Source organism: Melospiza melodia, chromosome 9, assembly GCF_035770615.1.
Source record: "Melospiza melodia melodia isolate bMelMel2 chromosome 9, bMelMel2.pri, whole genome shotgun sequence".
Taxonomy (NCBI): domain Eukaryota; kingdom Metazoa; phylum Chordata; class Aves; order Passeriformes; family Passerellidae; genus Melospiza; species Melospiza melodia.
In genome coordinates, this window is record NC_086202.1 from 8,457,399 (window position 1) to 8,474,651 (window position 17,253).

Genomic DNA, 17,253 nt, shown 5'->3' on the forward strand with positions numbered 1-17,253 from the left:
TCATTTTTTGGTGAAGGAATTTTTATATTCTGATCTATTGCAGTCTACTCTTGGTGAACACTGTTAAATAGATGCTTTGTTCATTCTATTAAAAAGTAAATGGTTCCTTTCTGAAGTTTTTCCTGTAGGAGATAGAAGTTTGGATTTGTACCCATCATGTTTAGAGCTCTTTGAGATAAGAGGCTCTGCCTGCTTCACAGTGCATCCTGCTACACCTGGAGATGGAGTGACAGGTGAGTGAAACAGGAAGATATGAGAAAAGAGTGTGCTGACATAATATGCAAGGTGAAACTGAGCTGTCACCAAGGGAAAACATTAATGACTTGTCTGGGACAATGGCAGTGAACTTCTTCTACATCCGCCCAAGGGCCAGGGATCTTCAAACCCATCTCTGGCCTCCATCTCTGGTGGTACCTCCTTCTGCTGTGAGGCTGCTCCTAAACACAAAATGCTCCCCCATGAGGTCACTTGTTTATCAGGGTGAGGAGGAACTCATGGTAAATGCTGCTGCTGTGTGCACTTTTCTCTTCATCCTGGGCCTGTGACTGCAAAACTGAAATACAAAATGACCAGGCTCTAACATTCACATGGATGTGATTCGTTTCTCTGAGTTCATTCTTCTATTTAGAGAAAGATATTGCTGCCCTCCCTTCTGCACTGACACAGTTGCCAAAATAACCACTCTTACTAACTGGCAGCTTTAAAAGCCAGCCTGCAGCTGACTTTGAAACAGAAGGTCAGCAAAGGGAGCAACAGACTTCAATTCAGAGCTTTAATGGGAGCCATTGACCACAGCAAAAGGCCTTGACTGGAGTGTCTAGAGTGTGCTTTGCACAGGCCAAAAAGTCACTTTCATACTCTTTGAACCTTTTGTATAAACCTATATATTTTTCACTCTGTGGATTTCAAGATGAATGTGCAGCCGTGTGCTAGATGTGGCTATGGGGTTTACCCTGCTGAGAAGATTAACTGTATAGATCAGGTCAGTTCTCTTTCTTTATCATTTTTGGACTATAATAAATGTACAGATTGGCACTTCTAACACAGTGCAAATCTCTCAGTTCCAAAAGTTCTTTGCTCATAACTGGGTTCAGAACTGAAATGAATTAATAACATGTATATATTTGAAGAAAAAAATAGTCAGATTCATTAAATGAAGGGTAAGGATCAATAGTGAGATTTTAAACTTAGCAGAATAATAATAATGAAATACGAATCATGTCTGTTTGGTTTCTCTTTTGTGGCGTGTCCAGACGTGGCATAAAGCCTGTTTTCACTGTGAAGTATGCAAGATGATGTTAACTGTAAACAACTTTGTTAGCCATGAGAAAAAGCCTTACTGTCAAGCGTAAGTGTATTTCCTTTTTTTATTCCTTCCATTTTATTTTTTTAAGCAAAGGTTTAATTTGGCTAGTAATTTTAATATAATGGAAGATCACCATTTGGACTCAGTCTGTCCTGTGTGTGATGCAAAATTAGTTATTGTTGGTGATTTCATGCATATCTTTGGATTTATGTGAATCACAAATGGTGGGAAACTCTTTTTACCATGCATAAAGCTTCCTCATTTGGCCAGTGTGTTAAAAGATACCAAATCATGTTCCCTTTCAGTATTGTGAGAAGAAAATAAACCAACCACAAAATTCAGTGCTTTCGAAATCAGTGGTTAAGAGTAAACAAGGTTGAACTAATCATAAGGAAAATATATAAAATGCAGATTTTGGAGTTGGTTTGTTCTAGGAAGTTTTTATTTTATAATGATCAATTCCTGTCAAATTTGTCAGCAGAAAAAGGAGAGATGACAGTTGTTTTTTATTCTATTATTCTCTTTTGTTATTAGAATCACAGCATTGATATGATGATCATTAAAATTAATTTTGCTCTAGGCACCTACTCCTTACAGTAATAACTTGAATGTAGTCTAAGATCTCTGTGTGAGTGGGGGAAGAGATGTGCATAGAGGGGTGGAGGCTGATATTGTGGTTTTCAGTGCTCAAAGAGAACCTTTCTGGTGGGCTGTCTGGTACATTCCTAATATCCTTTTGCACTTACCCTTTTCTAGGCACAATCCAAAGAACAATGCATTCACGAGTGTGTTTGAAACACCAATAAATATGAATGCAAAAAAACTGTCAGAAGTGGTAAGTGAGGTAAGAAGCTTGAGGGTCAAGTGTGTTTGTTCTACATTTTGATAACATATTGATAACATCTCTTGTTTCGTAAGTATAAATACGTGCTTTTTACTCACCTTCCTGTGTATGATTCAAACCTCAGCTGGGTTTCAGTCATAATTTTTTCAATGCGATTACTCATGTGAAAACAGTCTTAGATCTGGATTTCCTTCTTCTCTCAGAAGGAAAAACTGATTGGAGCTGCTCACCTGTTTATCTGATAATCTGTACGGAAGCACAGTTCACCTAAACTGCCCAGAGCTGTGCAAACTTGGTGACTAAGCTGGGTTTCACAACCTCTGGGAGCAAGAACAACCCACTTGCTTTGTGATCTCATCAGAAACTGCCACGAAACATCAGATAAATTATAACCAGGTGGGGCACACAGAGAAGTTCCCGTAAATACTTTTGTTGAGTATTTCTGCCGAACCTGAGGTGGTAAAGCAGCCGGTCCAGGGAGCTTGGCAGGGTTTTGCTGGAGGTGTATTTGGGGATGGAGGAGCATCCTCCCTGTGGGCTCTGCCCTGCCCCATGCAGCTGGAATGCTCCAGCCTGTGGGCATTCCCAGTGCCACCCCTGCATTGATTCCTTCCAGAACATCATCCACAAACCTGCACTGCAAGGGGTCTGGTGAAATAAAAAATACAGGAACGCCCAATAATCGAAGGCTGTCTCACTCCTCTGCCTAACGTTGATTTCTTGAATGCCATGTCTTTCTATATCCTAAAATAACATTACTTGTGAATGTATTTCACAGGCAAAGCAATGTGTTTTGGTGTGATTAGCCATCACTAAAATTAACAAAGAAAGTTGTATTTCTTGGATTATGGCATGCTGAATTCATTCTGATGTCCTCTATTAGCTGTAAAACCTTGATGCACAAGAATAGTCTTTGTCAGACACTATAATTTATCATTTTGTACAGCATTCTTATGCCTCAGTTTTTGCAGTATCATGGGCTGTAACTATTTCAGCAATGACTGTCGCACTTACTTTAAACTGTGTGTGACAGATCTGCTCAGGAATGAGTTTGGGATTACTGCAGGTTCTATTTCTGGTTTAGGCAGAGATATGAGACTGATACTTCCAGTGCATGTGAGTACACAAGCCAGGGAAATTATAGCTCAAAGATCACTTTCCCTTGTTTTATACACCTTAAACACCTTCTGTCCTTTTCAATCACATAATGAGGTTCTGTTCCAGAGAGAAAACTGCTAAGGGTAGTAAAGAAGCTGAATCTGCAGTACCTGCTTAAAGGGAGTACTTCTGTAAAAATTGAGAGCAGGAAAATGTTTCATTAGTAAATGTATAAAAAATGATAACTTGGGAAAAGGTTTCTCTTGCTACTATGGAAGTTTATTCAGTAAAAAAATAAACTTTTTTACTGAAGTTTATTTCTGACGATGCAGAAAATAGAATGTTTGTTTCAATCCCAATATGATGTTCTCACATAAGTCTTGAGACATCAACTGGAATGCAGAGATAACAATTAGGTTTCTCTATACAGAATTTTTGTGTTATCAGGCAAGTCATTCAGCTCTCTGCTCCTTTGTGCTTAATTTATAAATGGGAATAATGGTACATGTGCTCAGTAATATTTCTGTCCAGTCAGTTTAAATTCTCTACTCTGGGTAGAGAGTGAGTTGTATAACAGATCTGTGATTTCAGTTGGATTTCTTCTACATGCTAGCATGATAAAAGTAGCACTAAGAACATAATGACCCAGGACCAAATATAGTAGTCATTTACATTTGCACAGTTAGGATATGACACTTCTTGGACACTGTGCAGGGAAATAGGAGAGTATTTTAATACTGCTTACTTGGTAATAGTTTTTTCATGTAATGCATTGACACATCCTGCTTTAAATTTCTTAGGGATTTCAATTCTAACAGATTATTTCCCCCAAAAGGACTATCTAAAGATCAAATTATTCTTTCAGAATGACATGCCAGGTCTCAGGTGTAATATGCTGCTCCTTTACAGATGTGCAGCTCCTATACTGGCAGAAATCTTAGGGAGAAGCTGGGGTGGACTAGAAAACAGAGTTTTGGCTTTGGGGCTAAATGCAATCATCACCTTGCCTCTCTTATTCTTCTCCAAAGGGGGTGAGTGTTAGTATGCCCTAAGAAACTACTAAAACAAGTCATTATCTTTTCTTTTTAGATAAAATATCGAGAAGAGAGTGAACAAATCAAATCAGTCTTTCAGTGGGATGTAAGGTCCAGAGAAATCGAAAGTGTCTATAAAGCCCAACAATTGGCTACCCAGGTAAGAAATATCCCTCGAGTCTCCCAGCCAGGAGCCTGAAGGACACCAAGGATTGGCCCTGATTGTCAGGGGTTTAACCATGGCATTTCAATGCTAAAAAAAAAAATAGCCTTTGCTTTTCATTTGGCTTTTTCAAGACAAAATAGCTCAACTATAGCTTAGGATAGAATAATCAGAAGGTGGGGAAGGAAGAGTGTCTGTAGTCAGCTGTTGGGGCTGCTGCATGTACAGCCACAGTCTGTGTGTCTTCTCTCTACTGGCACTGGAGCTTCACAGCAGGAGATCTGATTCCCAGGGGGTGTTATTTGAGTTTCACTCCAGGATCCTGGATCCTGTCATCTTGATGTCAGTTCTTGCTGTACAAGTTCTGCCTTGGCACTCTGAAGGGATGTGGAATGTAGGCCTTGTGCTGCACAATTTCACTTCCACTGCTCTGTGTGCTTCCTTTTTTTTCCTGTTTGATCATCTGTTTGAGTGCCAAAACCAGAGTGAAGATAGGTAGTTACTTAGTTCCTGTTTTGTAGAATGCTTACTATGCTGCCTATGAGGAGGGAAAATCGTGGTACCCAGGAACAATCCCAGATCCTGAGATGGTCAAGATAACACAGGCACAGAAGGCTCTGTCTGATGTAAGTGGACTGATGTTTGGCTTTATTTTCATGGTCTATCCTATTCTGAAGACTTAAAAATACATGAAAGTCAGTCTTTGGTAAGAAGTCACCTCCAGGCTTTTCGGGAGGGGTATCTGGAGGGTCTGTCTGTCAAGATGTTGCCAAAGGAGAGACTGACATGTTTATTTCTGTCAATAACAATACTTAGCCATGTAAGGAATTAAGGTCACATAACAGTTCTATTGCCATCACACATTTATATATTTATATAACTCAGAAACACTTCAGCTGCTGACCAAACTGAGGTGATCTGATCTAGGAGGCAGTGCTCTTTCTCTCACTAGAGCAGGACTCATGATGAAAAATGGGTTGCATTTTCCACAGACCAGACTTTTCACTGACTGAATTTCCATGACTGATGAAAATCACTTCTAAATTATGACTGTGTCCATACAACAGGCTAGTGACCTAATCAGCGTAGGCAGTTAACAGTGGATAATTGATACAAATGAGAAATGTTTTCTGTTCTGTGTAGGAAGTAGCTGTAACTAACAACTTACAAAGTGGAAGTTCTTTTGTTTAATTTGTTTTCTTTTAAATAAAGTGATATATACCTTTAGGAAGCAGGCAGGAGAAGAAGAATTGTAAAAACTACAGTGGATTCTTCTCTAATAAACAAATTCATCTTCCAGTTTCAATATACAGAAGAGTTTGAGCCACGAAGAGGCAAAGGCAGCTTCCCTGCTATGATCACTCCAGGTTACCAGGTTGCCAAGAGAGCCAGCCAGCTAAGCAGTGATGTAAGTCACAAGGGTTTTTAATTATATTTTGCACTTCTGAATTTGGAGAATCCTGGGTTCAGGCCATCCACTTGAGATGTTAGATTCGGTGGTGAATATTTGTTATACTGTTACAAAGTGAGAAAATGGTAACGATGCAGAAAACAAGGTTAATAAAGTACTTGGCCTGGGAGTACAATCATATAAAATAAGTGACAATGTAGATATTTCCTGGAAAATGTAGCAACTTTTTCATAATTTATCACAATCTGAAAAAGATTGTGACTTGCACTGAAATGTTCATTTAATTCATTACCTTTAGGGCTGTATTCATCAAATTATTTACATTTGACATTTTTAATTTTATTATTTGAAATTAAGTTGGACTCGATGATCTTTAAGGTCTCTTCCAACCTAGTCATTCTGTGAATTCTGTGAAAGCAAACAGCTGTAAGATTGAAATTAATTCACATAAAAGCTACTTTAAATTTATGCACAGAAAATTGCTTGTTTATTTGAGAACTATTCACATGAAAATATAAGTAAAAATAAATCTCATAACAATGGTTTTATAGTATTGTTTTGTGCAGATAATATCTACATATCCCAAGATCATTGCAGTATGATCTTGGGACATTAATGACTATTCTCATGGTATTTTAATCAAATGTGTGGCTCACATACATCAAGTGAAAATTTGAACACCTGAGTCCATTTCTGTCTGGTTTTGGTATTCACTTTAAGGAAATTGGACCTTAAATATATGGATAGCTTGACTGTGGAGAGTGAGGAGTGTCATGACTGCTGTTGCTCATTTTCTCTTGAAGCCTTCTGATAGGAAATGTACTTTTGCTGCTTATTTGGTGTAATATGGATATATATGTTTTCCTCTTCAGGTGGAATATAAGCGTGGACATGAGGAGAGAGTTTCAAAGTTCACCTCTGTTGTAGACACTCCAGATATACTTCATGCAAAGGCTGGAGCACACCTTGCAAGTGATGTAAGTTAAACAAAATAGATTGATCTGGTTTTGGCTCTGCAAGTGGTTCCTAGGGGATTTATAAATTACTTGCAAATATGAACACAAAGAAAAATTTTAAATTAATATTTTAAAGGCAGACTCATTTTACCATTAAGCATTTAATGTTTTCAGTTGCAAAGACCACATTCAATTTGAGGCCATTTTAGGCTGTCAGAACAGAAGCTGGGGCACCAGTCTGATCCATACCCAGCAACTGGCTGCCATGAAAATTAAAGAAAGAAGCTGCCTGACTCTAATGTAAATAGAGAAGGTGTCTTGCAGAGACTTTAAGTATTTTCTTTAAATGAATCTCTTCATCCTACACCCTGAACAAGACAAAGGGGCCTTGCAGAAGATGTGTGATTGTGTAGTTAAAGACCAAATTGCAAAGATTCAGACTTCATGGTTCATCTTCCTTTTGGCAGGTGACAGCCATGGAGCACCTGACTTTGCAACTTTAAGGATTGATTAGGTGTGCAATCAAGACATATTTGCTCTAATTGCTCCTGAACTGTCTTGATTTTTTACAGTTGAAATACACAGAAGACTTTGAAGAACGGAAGGGGAAAGGCAGCTTTCCTGCTATGATCACTCCAGCTTATCAAATAGCCAAGAGAGCAAATGAATTAGCCAGTGATGTAAGTGTCCAAAGAAAAGTCTCTTTTGAGAAAGAAAATATTAAACTGTCACACAGATTTTGAATTAAAACATTTGCTGGCAGAAATTCCATGAGCATGGCATACTGATCTTCACTGGCTTTCTTTTCCTTTCCAAACATAACAAAACCACAACACCCCTGAACTCTTTAATAAGCACCATAAAAAGATATCAGTGTTCCTTCAAAATGTACAGTTAATTGTGCTTTGTTATTGGAAACTAAAAGAAAAGCTCTTTTTGTTGGAGAAGGTATCATATGGAAGAACATATAACTCAAAGGAAGTGAATTTAAAACATTGTTAAGAGTCATTGAGGAAAATAAGAGATCCATAATTTTGAAGGTAAAAGCAACTGACTCTAAAACAATTACATGTTTTTATTTGCCTTTGATCTGTGGAAAACCCTTCACTTTTGTCAGAAAACACACATGGTGATTAAAGGGCAGCATCAGGTTACAGGCATTATTTTGACTTCAGTAAATGTAGAGCAAATCTTGGTCTAAACTTGAAGGTTGATTGCCTTAAATTCTCTTTATCACCGGGGATAAAGCATCTTCAGAAACAAACCCATTTACTGATGGGGTTCAGGTGACCCTGTGGTAAAAAAGTGCTCTGTGGTAACCATGAATTTGCATTACAATCAGTTCTATTTTTTTAAACTGCTGGAGCATCAGGGATTAGCCACTGTCAAGCAGGTGATGCTGAACACATTGACCCAATGGTCTGGGTTGAAATGGCAAGTCCTGTGTTCCTAGTGCATTATTAATGCACCACTAGTTCTGTTTTTATACCTTCAAGTGGCATATTTGACTTGTGCAGGTTGGTGGCAATGGGAATTTTGACAATCCTTTATTGACAACATGTGCATGCCATTGGTTGTAATTTATTGTGCAGCATCTGTGAACCAGACTAAACTCACCTGGATTATTCATTTCCTTTTTCTCCTGTTAGGTGAAGTATCATCAAAGATATGAAAAAGAGATCAAGGGAAAAGCCAGCCACGCAGCTGGAACAGATGTTGCTGTTGCAAGAGAAAATGCAGAGCAGCATGGACAGGTATGGAACATCCAAGGGATAGTCATGCTGGTGTTGATCATTTCTGCAGCTGGTTGCTCAAGGCTTCAGAAACTGGTGGCACCTCTTTTCACTTTGTTTTCCTGTGTGAGAAAACAAAGTTTCAAGGGAAAGGATGGCGTACAAACAGTACTGTGCTTCTAAAATGTAATGTATCTGTAACTGGCACCTGAAGATGTGACTGCAAGGTGGCTGCACTGCCACTGCATGACCCTTATGGTAGGGCCAGTGCTAAAAACTGACCTTGGCAAATTTTATCTGTGTGCATTTATCTGTGTGCACTCTGCATTTCTGTTGGGGTGTTGTTATGTATCACACTGAAATGTGCTTACTCGAGGAAATATTCCCATTCCATGAATAAGGAAATTCAGTCAGGAGAAAAGCTAAAGGGTTGTGAAATGGTAGAAAGCTGGCAGACAGTTAGGTGCCTTTTCCCTGTGGGTATTTTCACAAACCTTAGGAGCTTTGCAGCTCTAAATATGTGTGAACAGCACTGAATCTCTTAGATACACAATCTCTTAGATTTCACCTCCTCTACAAAAGAGGAATTATAAACCTGACAAGCTGCAGCTCTGTATTTGTGGAACCAGATAGGCTTTAGTTCTGATTTGCTCAGTGGCATTCGTTTTGCTTATGTTTCATTTTTAAGGGAATACAATTGGTTTTGTGGTTGCCCAAAATGCACCCAAATTCCAATTAGACTGGGGGAATAGCACAGCTATATAGAACTGAATGCAGCTAAGTGGAATTTGAAAGGAATTGAATAGTGGTGTTTATATATAAAGAAAACTATATGGTTAATTCAGGGGTTTTTGTTCTGCTCCTCAGTAGGTCCATACGCTTTGGAGAAATGAAGGAATAGGGGCTGTATTTTCCTAAAACCTTTGGTATTTTACATTTCTTCACTTCTTCAGTTGAAATTTACATTTAGTATTCTGTGGAAAGCAAACCATCCTTGAAGAATATGAGTTTAGTGTTGTAGCAGTGGAGCCTTCAATTACTTCTGTCTTTTGAACTGCTACAAGTTTTAATAGGAATAAACAAATAAAATGAATTTGAAAAAGCACTAATTACATTTCCAAGCATTAGAATGATTCTGTTTTAGAATTAATTTAAGTTTTCTTTCTTTGAAAGTGTCTTTGAAACTTCAGTCATGGACTTCAAATTCGATTTGAGTTTTAATCTTTATAGATTGGATACTGATATTGTTAGTAAAATAACACAGAGTCACTGAAATTAATGGAATTTTCTGAGTAAATTGTGACTTAACATGGGTAAAGAGATTAGATTTCTAACTGTTGAGATCATTAACAATGAATTGAGTGTGCATCAGACAGATAGATATAGATATAGATAAATGTATATATGTACATGCATATTTATATATATATAACATGAGACACTTTAAGGAATCTTACTGTAAAATTCTTGTGCTGAACATATTTTTGTTCATGTTTAAAAACCTTAACAGTGGCTAAAATAGTTGAATATATGAATAGTTTAAATATATGCACAATGTTAGAAATGATATTAAAAGGTATTCAAGAAAGTTAGAGGCGAAAGACAGGTTGGTCTGGAGAATTCAAACTCATTAATGGTATTTTAAGAAGCTAACTCAGCTGATTATTCCACTATATTTTTTCTTTTCAGTGCCTGTTTATAGAATAATTTAATGCCATTGTAAATATTGTTCACCAATGTGCATCATAATGTCCACAAACTTGTGGTGTGACCTATTTTAAAACATTGATGGTGCCCAAAATGACCTACAATGGATGGTTTTGCACTGACAACACACAAAAGAGATATCCCAGATATTTGTAGCCATTCCTATCTGTGCTTTCCATGGCATTCTTGGCATGCATCCTATTCATGGCACATTCTATTTTCACTCAAACTGCCTCTACTACAAAAGATTTACAAAATATTGCAGAGAAGACACATTACCCTTTATCTCACTTGTTTGTATTCTTGTTTGTACTCCAGGTTCTCCCCAGATCTTGGCATAGAAGGCTTTGAGATTATTATTGTCCATTACATTAAAAAAAAATTCCCCAGTGTTTTGCAGTTAAACTATCTAAATGGCTTTCAAATTGTCAGATATTTACACATAAACTTATCTATAGATGAGTTTAAGGGTGATACTTCCACAACAATTGGGTTTTTTTAATCAGACAAATGGAATTTTTGATTTTGTTCACTAAGGAGTTTGGCATTCTGATATCTAGGTATCTCTGTCTCACTTATTTATCCCTCTTCAAAATACATCACAGCACTAGTGAACTATTATTTTTGGTCAATTATGATGTGAAAAATGACCATGGAAAGATCAAACAGCTCCTGTAACACCACAAAGAAAGGCTGATCCTATGTTAAACTTGTTAACTTTAAGCCATTAAAGTGTAAAGTGTAAAGTTTAAAGTTAGCCTGGCTAACCAAGCCATTAGCTATTTTTATAAAATTCCAGGAAAACATGTATTGACAAACAGAGAGTCAAGCAGATATCATCTCTGTGGGAAATGAGGTGAGAGCAGAATGGTGTGTGTCATTGTACACTTGAATGCTATCTTTACCACAGCTAATAGCTATCTAAATTTCTCTTGGAATGATGCACAGGTAGCTTCAGAGGCATAGGTAATTTAACAGGTCAAGTTATTCTTATATTTGGTCATTTTTCATTAAAAAAAAAAAAAAAAGGTCATTGAAGCTGTGAACCTTCCTACTAACAAGGACTGTGGGGCTTTGTAAAATAACCCATGGCCCCACCTGCTCATGTGTAAACATCTGAATTTTCTTCAGGGATATATGGATGAGTTTGAGGAACGCAGAGGGAAAGGAAGCTTTCCTGCTATGATCACTCCAGCTTATCAAAATGCCAAGAAAGCAAATGAATTGGCAAGTGATGTAAGTATGAAACCTGAATCAATACAGTTCATAAACAATTAAAAACAGCAGTTTGTCAGAGCAGTGCCTGGGAGGAGGATGCTAAAATTGCACTTGAGAAGTAAACAAAAGTGACATTTTGCTGCATTGCTGGGAACTGGATGGCTCAGGGGATTAATAATATCCATTAATAGAAGGGGGCACAGCTCCAACTTGCATGAGGGAGGAGATGCATGTAGCAACTAATGGGGATCCCTACTGTTAGGTTAACCCTCCTGGCAAATCTGCACCTGTATTATTAATGAAACCTTCAACTGCCTTAATCATCCTGTGGACTACTGTGGTATTCCCAGTAGTGAATAAATGGAGGATGAATGAACTGTACTGGTTTTGATATTTTGATGTATCATGCCTCCAGCACAAAGCAAGTCATATGGAGGAAAAGAAGCAGAGAGTGTGACACTGTCACTTCACAAAAGTGAGCTTATTTCTGGGATGTGATTTTTGGTTTTGGGTGGCAAACTGAAGAGTTGGCAAAGAGGTGGTGGTGTGTGATTCCTGCATCCAGCCCATCAGCCTCAGCCCTATTTGGGAGGACCATTTCTGGCAGAGACAAAACAATGGGTCAGTCTGTAGGTCAGTACCCTGTGGCTGTTCTGAAGGGCTCCTGTGAGTGACAGCTTCTGTAGTGTGGGCACCTGTCCCCGCTGGGGCTGCCTGGGCTGATGAGCTCAGTCTGTCTTGTGGGCAGAGAGCAGATGGTGGAGCCTTTCAGCTTGTGTTAGAGTGGGCTGGCCACGAGCAGTAAACCGGAGTGAAAGGATCAGTCGTGTTCTGTTACCTGAGCTAATAATCACTGGGAGAATATAAAACACCAAAAATCCTCTGTGACCAATCCCAGTTTGGGGACAAACTCAGTGATCCCCTGTTTAAACATGGAATATTTAACCTTTCCAGATAAAGTTTGATGGGTTTTGAAAATGCTAATGGTCAGTAGTTTCCTCATTAATTTATAATACATGGAGTGAAGAGGAGGATTTCTTCATGGAAGTAACATTTGCACACTACAGTACTTAGCAACTTGCCTTGTAGTTTTAAAGCCTGAGGAAATGTGTGCAGACTTGGAAAATAAAAAAACCCAAACCACTTTGCATGTCAGTTCATGTGAAATAATTTATAAAAGGCCAACTACTACCTCTCTTCATCCATCCAAGTCCAATTTATGTCAAAAACCTGATGTCTAAATTTAATTTAGAATTCCCTTATTTCAATCTTGATTTTGTAGAGAAATATAATTCCCTTAAACACATTGAAAGTACAAAAAGATAGAGCTTTTTAAAAAAGCTGGTTTCTACAGAAGGAAAAGTTTGCAGACTGCTTGATGACTATCTGTAATCCTCTGACTAAAATTAAGTACTGAGGATTAACTTCATTAATAGAAGAGCACACAAGCTCCAGCCAAGATTCTGCTAGTAATCTCTTCAAGCTATGAACAACAACCACTGCTGTTCAGTCCATGTCAAAAATTTATGAAAAATGCTATCTAGTAAAATGTCTTGAGAGGGACTGTGCAGGGCTATGGAGTCATATTTGGGTTATTCAAGGTAGTAAATACAGTGTTTCAGCATGGCAATTCCATTTACTTATCAAACCATACACGGGGAAGATATTATCCTGACTCATGAAGCCAGTCTAAATAGTAAGGATGAAAAGATGCACATCTATTTTATAATTCTCCCTACTTCTTTTCAGATAAAATACAAGAAAGACCTCTCCAAGATGAAAGGTGCAGCTCACTTTCACTCCCTAACAGCTGAAGACAACTTGGTCCTTAAACAAGCCCAAAGTGTTAACAAGCTTGTCAGTGAGGTAAGGGCTTGAATCGATCTCTTAACAAGTTTGGGAGCAGCTCATACAAACATCTGTGTTTGATGAGTAAGGAGTGCATGTTAAAAAAAAAATAAAGCTGTTGTTCTTCCTGCATTGTACATAAAAAAAGCATCTGTGTGTAGCACAACAACTGGAGAGAAAAGCTCAAGAACAGATCTTTAGGTGCAGCCCTCTGGCCCTTCCAATCATCTCTATGAAACTGTGGGAAATTAACCCCAGGAGAGTGATTTTAGTTCTGACCACGTCAAAAATTGAAAACTGAAAAAAACCCACTCCAAACCTGAATTGTGCTTTTAATATGATATTAATATATAAAGCTTTAGGATTAATTTGGTGTGTACCTTAGAGTGTCTCAGAGGATATTCTAATAATAAAAAAATAAGAACAGAGACAAAATTTAAACCATTCTGGTTATGCAGATTTCTGTTTTCTTCCATCCTGTGAAAGACTGTGAGTCACTGATAATTGATTCTTTTTCTGCTTGATAAAGGAAGATTGCAAGAGAATTCTCAGTAGATTCTGAATTATTAATTTATTTATAGTGTCATATCAGCTATAAAACTATTAATAAATGTGAGTTTCTAGAACTTCCCTATGGCACTTTAAAAACTTATACTCTTGAGATGTCAAAGTATGAAACCTTCAATAATGAAAAACCCCTGGAAGTAGGGCTGGAAGGGGCCTCCTGGGCCAATGATTCCTGGCTCCTGCTGCTTCAACACAGCACTGTATAATCCTCCTATTCCAATTTCTAGCCTACATTTATTCCTGTCCACTTTATTACCACTGTGTTTTGTGCTAGCGTTGCCCTTTAGTTTAAAAAGTTCTTCTCCCTGCATGGTTACTTTTCTGAGAGGTTTACAAATACATCATTTTCTTCTCTCTGCCTTTGATTTCCTCAGCCAAGCAAGCTGAGTTCCTCTCATCTCTCAGTCTTTCACTGCAGCTGTTACAGGCTCAGCTCCTTAAACAGGAATGGCTGTATGAGTACAAAAGCTCTTGCTGAGGTCTTGCTGGAATTTGGTACATGGCACATTTGTACATGTTCATTTGCTGCATGCTCACCTCAGAATTTCTTTGTATATCATTGTTTTTGTTAATAGTTTCCCTCCTGCCACTGTCTTGTGTAGTTTGCAGAGGATGAAATTGTATTTCTCTTGCCTGTAAAATGAGAACTGAGTACATGAATATTCTCTTCACATTAATTTTCATCATATGCCATCTGATGAACACCATGTGTCAAAATCTCTGAACAGTGGGTCTGCCTAATAAAAAGTGTGAGAAGGAACTTGATAGAGCAGATTAAGGTTTTACCATAGCTTCCCGTTGTGCATTTTTGTCACTAAGGTGGAGTACAAGAAGGATCTTGGAAACAACAAAGGCTACAGTATGAACTACTGTGACACTCCACAATTCAAGAATACGAGCAAGATCTCAAAATTCACCAGTGATGTAAGTTTTCAGTACCTGGTGTGTGGCTTACTTGCCATAGTAGCTGCTGGAATCACGGGTCATCTGGGAGTGTGTGTTTCATATAAATGTGTGCTGGAAATGTGATTATAACTCATTTTAGACCATTTTTGTACAACACTCATTTTAATGTGTCCTGATGTATAGCTGGGGCTCATTTCATTTAGGATTATGAAAAGAACTATTATGGTATTTGGAAGAAAAGACACTTACCAGGTACTGCTGATCTAGAGAAGTAGCAGAGTTGTTTCTCTAGTCTGTCATAATTATTACTTATTTCACTGTGCATTCTCTAAAATCCCAGAGGAGTAAATATTTTGCCATACAGTTGAGGTGGCTGAATGATCAATTTTTCTTGTCAAATCCCCCACTCTGGGGTTGGTGAAAGATGCACCAAAACAACCCAATTTTGTTCATTTCTTAATGTACAAATATTGTCTCCCTGGGACTTTGTTCTAGCATTTGTTCCTAATGAAACACTGATGTTATCTTTATGTGGCATTTAGGTGATATGAAGAGCAAGTAAATGATATTTGGTAGTAAAAGAAACTCACTGAGAGTTTTAGCTTTTTTTTTTTCAAATACCAAGTCTGTTGTGGACTAATGAGTTCCTGTATTGGAGCAGCACTAGTAGACCAGAGCTGTAAAAATTGTCTCCCTGCTGTAAAATATGGAAACTCTTAAAAGCTGAAACTCTTCACTGGAAAAGCTGAATATATTTTCTCAGAGTATTTTTATCTTCTTTTTTTTTTTTAATTTTTGGTACAGCTTAAGTACAAAGAAACCTACCAGAATGAGATGAAAGGTCACTATGTGGGTGTTGGCATGGACAAGAGGATGCTCCATGCCATGAAGGTTGGCAGCTTGGCAAGCAATGTGAGTCCCTTTTAATCACACTTGTGTGCTTGTGGCATCCCGGTCTTTCAGTTTTTCCAGAATTAAGTTGATAGAAAACTTTAGATCATACTGTACTGGGGATCTGATGGACAGATGTGTTGAGAAGAGGGGAAATTCTGGAAACCCTTTTGCACTGTTTTATGGCTCACTGTGTGGAAGAAGTTAAAATAAGAAATTTCAGTGATCTGGCAACATACTGAGATCCTTCAGTTTTCTTTGACATCAGTAGGATGCTGAAGGTTGTTTGCCACCACCCCCAGGGTCAGACCTTTGCTGGAAAAAACAGTCTTTAATGAAGATTTCTGGATTCCAATTTAATTTACTGGGTTAGTCAAGAAGCTATTTCATTACATACCATTCCTTCAAGTACATTATTTACAAATCTGTAAGAAGCTTGAGAACTAAGCAGAAAGATAAAAGAGATGTGTCATAGGTGGAAGTTAAGTTAATGCTCCCACTGTTGGCATTGGATTAATTGAGAAGCTGAAAAAGAATCAATTAGTGGCTAAACTATGCAAATAATTTCATTTTCTTTGTCACTCATGACATTGAACTTACTTTGTTTCTTGCGTTTAATATTAATATTATTGTTTCCCTTTTCCGCTTGACTGATAATTATTCAAACAAATGACAGCTGAAAAAAAAAGAATTATTTTTTTTTTTGTTCTCCTTGTGTTTCAGATAGCCTATAAGTCTGATTACAAACATGATGGTGTTGACTACAATTACCCAGCTACTCTCACTCCTTCATACCAGACAACAAGAAAGTTGGTCCCTTTGAAAGATGTAAATAATTTTATGTTTTAGTTTTTGGGTTTTTTTCCCCCTCCTGTGACTTGCATAGCTCATCATCTGTCTGTAGGAGAGATTGTGATAGATTGCATGTGTCAAATGATGATTTAATGACAGGAGCAAACACTGCTAACAAAGTTAAACCAAAAAAGTGCAGTGTCAGGAGGTCTCAGAGCAGTATAAAGTGCTGCCCTGTCCTGTTGCTGGGTCAGCTCAGCACAGATTGTGGAGTGATGTGAAATCTGTGACTTCTGCCCTATCCCAGCTCTGTGCTGCACAAGTCTCACCACCCTGGGGCAGCTTCAGCAGCAGCATCAAGCACTGAAAGCGCAGGGAGACTCCATTGTGAATCCATTGTGAATTCCCTGGGACTGTTGTTCCCCTTTGGAGGGGAATGGGTTGGTCACAGACCCTTCCAGCTCCTCAGAGAGGAGCCCCTGTGCCCCTGGCTGGGGAAGGGAAAGGACGGTACCCTCACTGCTCACAGGCATTAAAAGCTTGGCTGATCTCCTCTAGCGGCTCACCCTGTGCCTCAGTCAGGAGCACAGACGCCAGGCACTGCTTACAAGCTCAGCAGAGGAGAGCAGCAGCTCTGCAGGGCATTTCTGACTTCCTAAGGCAGGTACACCCTGTCTTTACACTGAAATTACAAAAATCCAGGAGCATTATGCCTTAGAGAGGTCATTAACATTATGTGAGATTTATCTGGGCATAAACACCTCTTCCCAGACAAGGAT

General features: G+C 38.3%; 1 protein-coding gene across 1 annotated transcript in view; it reads left to right on the forward strand.

Moving 5' to 3' along the window:
• Nucleotides 1-712: 712 nt before the first annotated feature.
• The window catches only part of NRAP (nebulin related anchoring protein), a 46,988-nt gene continuing 30,447 nt past the window's right edge, over nucleotides 713-17,253 (forward strand). The window contains exons 1-14 of the mRNA XM_063163173.1: nucleotides 713-982; nucleotides 1,254-1,348; nucleotides 2,063-2,150; nucleotides 4,338-4,442; nucleotides 4,967-5,071; nucleotides 5,746-5,853; nucleotides 6,729-6,833; nucleotides 7,385-7,492; nucleotides 8,462-8,566; nucleotides 11,384-11,488; nucleotides 13,220-13,336; nucleotides 14,705-14,809; nucleotides 15,596-15,703; nucleotides 16,406-16,510. Of these exons, the coding sequence (XP_063019243.1) occupies nucleotides 911-982; nucleotides 1,254-1,348; nucleotides 2,063-2,150; nucleotides 4,338-4,442; nucleotides 4,967-5,071; nucleotides 5,746-5,853; nucleotides 6,729-6,833; nucleotides 7,385-7,492; nucleotides 8,462-8,566; nucleotides 11,384-11,488; nucleotides 13,220-13,336; nucleotides 14,705-14,809; nucleotides 15,596-15,703; nucleotides 16,406-16,510 (1,431 nt within the window). The 5' untranslated portion in view covers nucleotides 713-910. The remainder of the gene's footprint in view (nucleotides 983-1,253; nucleotides 1,349-2,062; nucleotides 2,151-4,337; nucleotides 4,443-4,966; nucleotides 5,072-5,745; nucleotides 5,854-6,728; nucleotides 6,834-7,384; nucleotides 7,493-8,461; nucleotides 8,567-11,383; nucleotides 11,489-13,219; nucleotides 13,337-14,704; nucleotides 14,810-15,595; nucleotides 15,704-16,405; nucleotides 16,511-17,253) is intronic.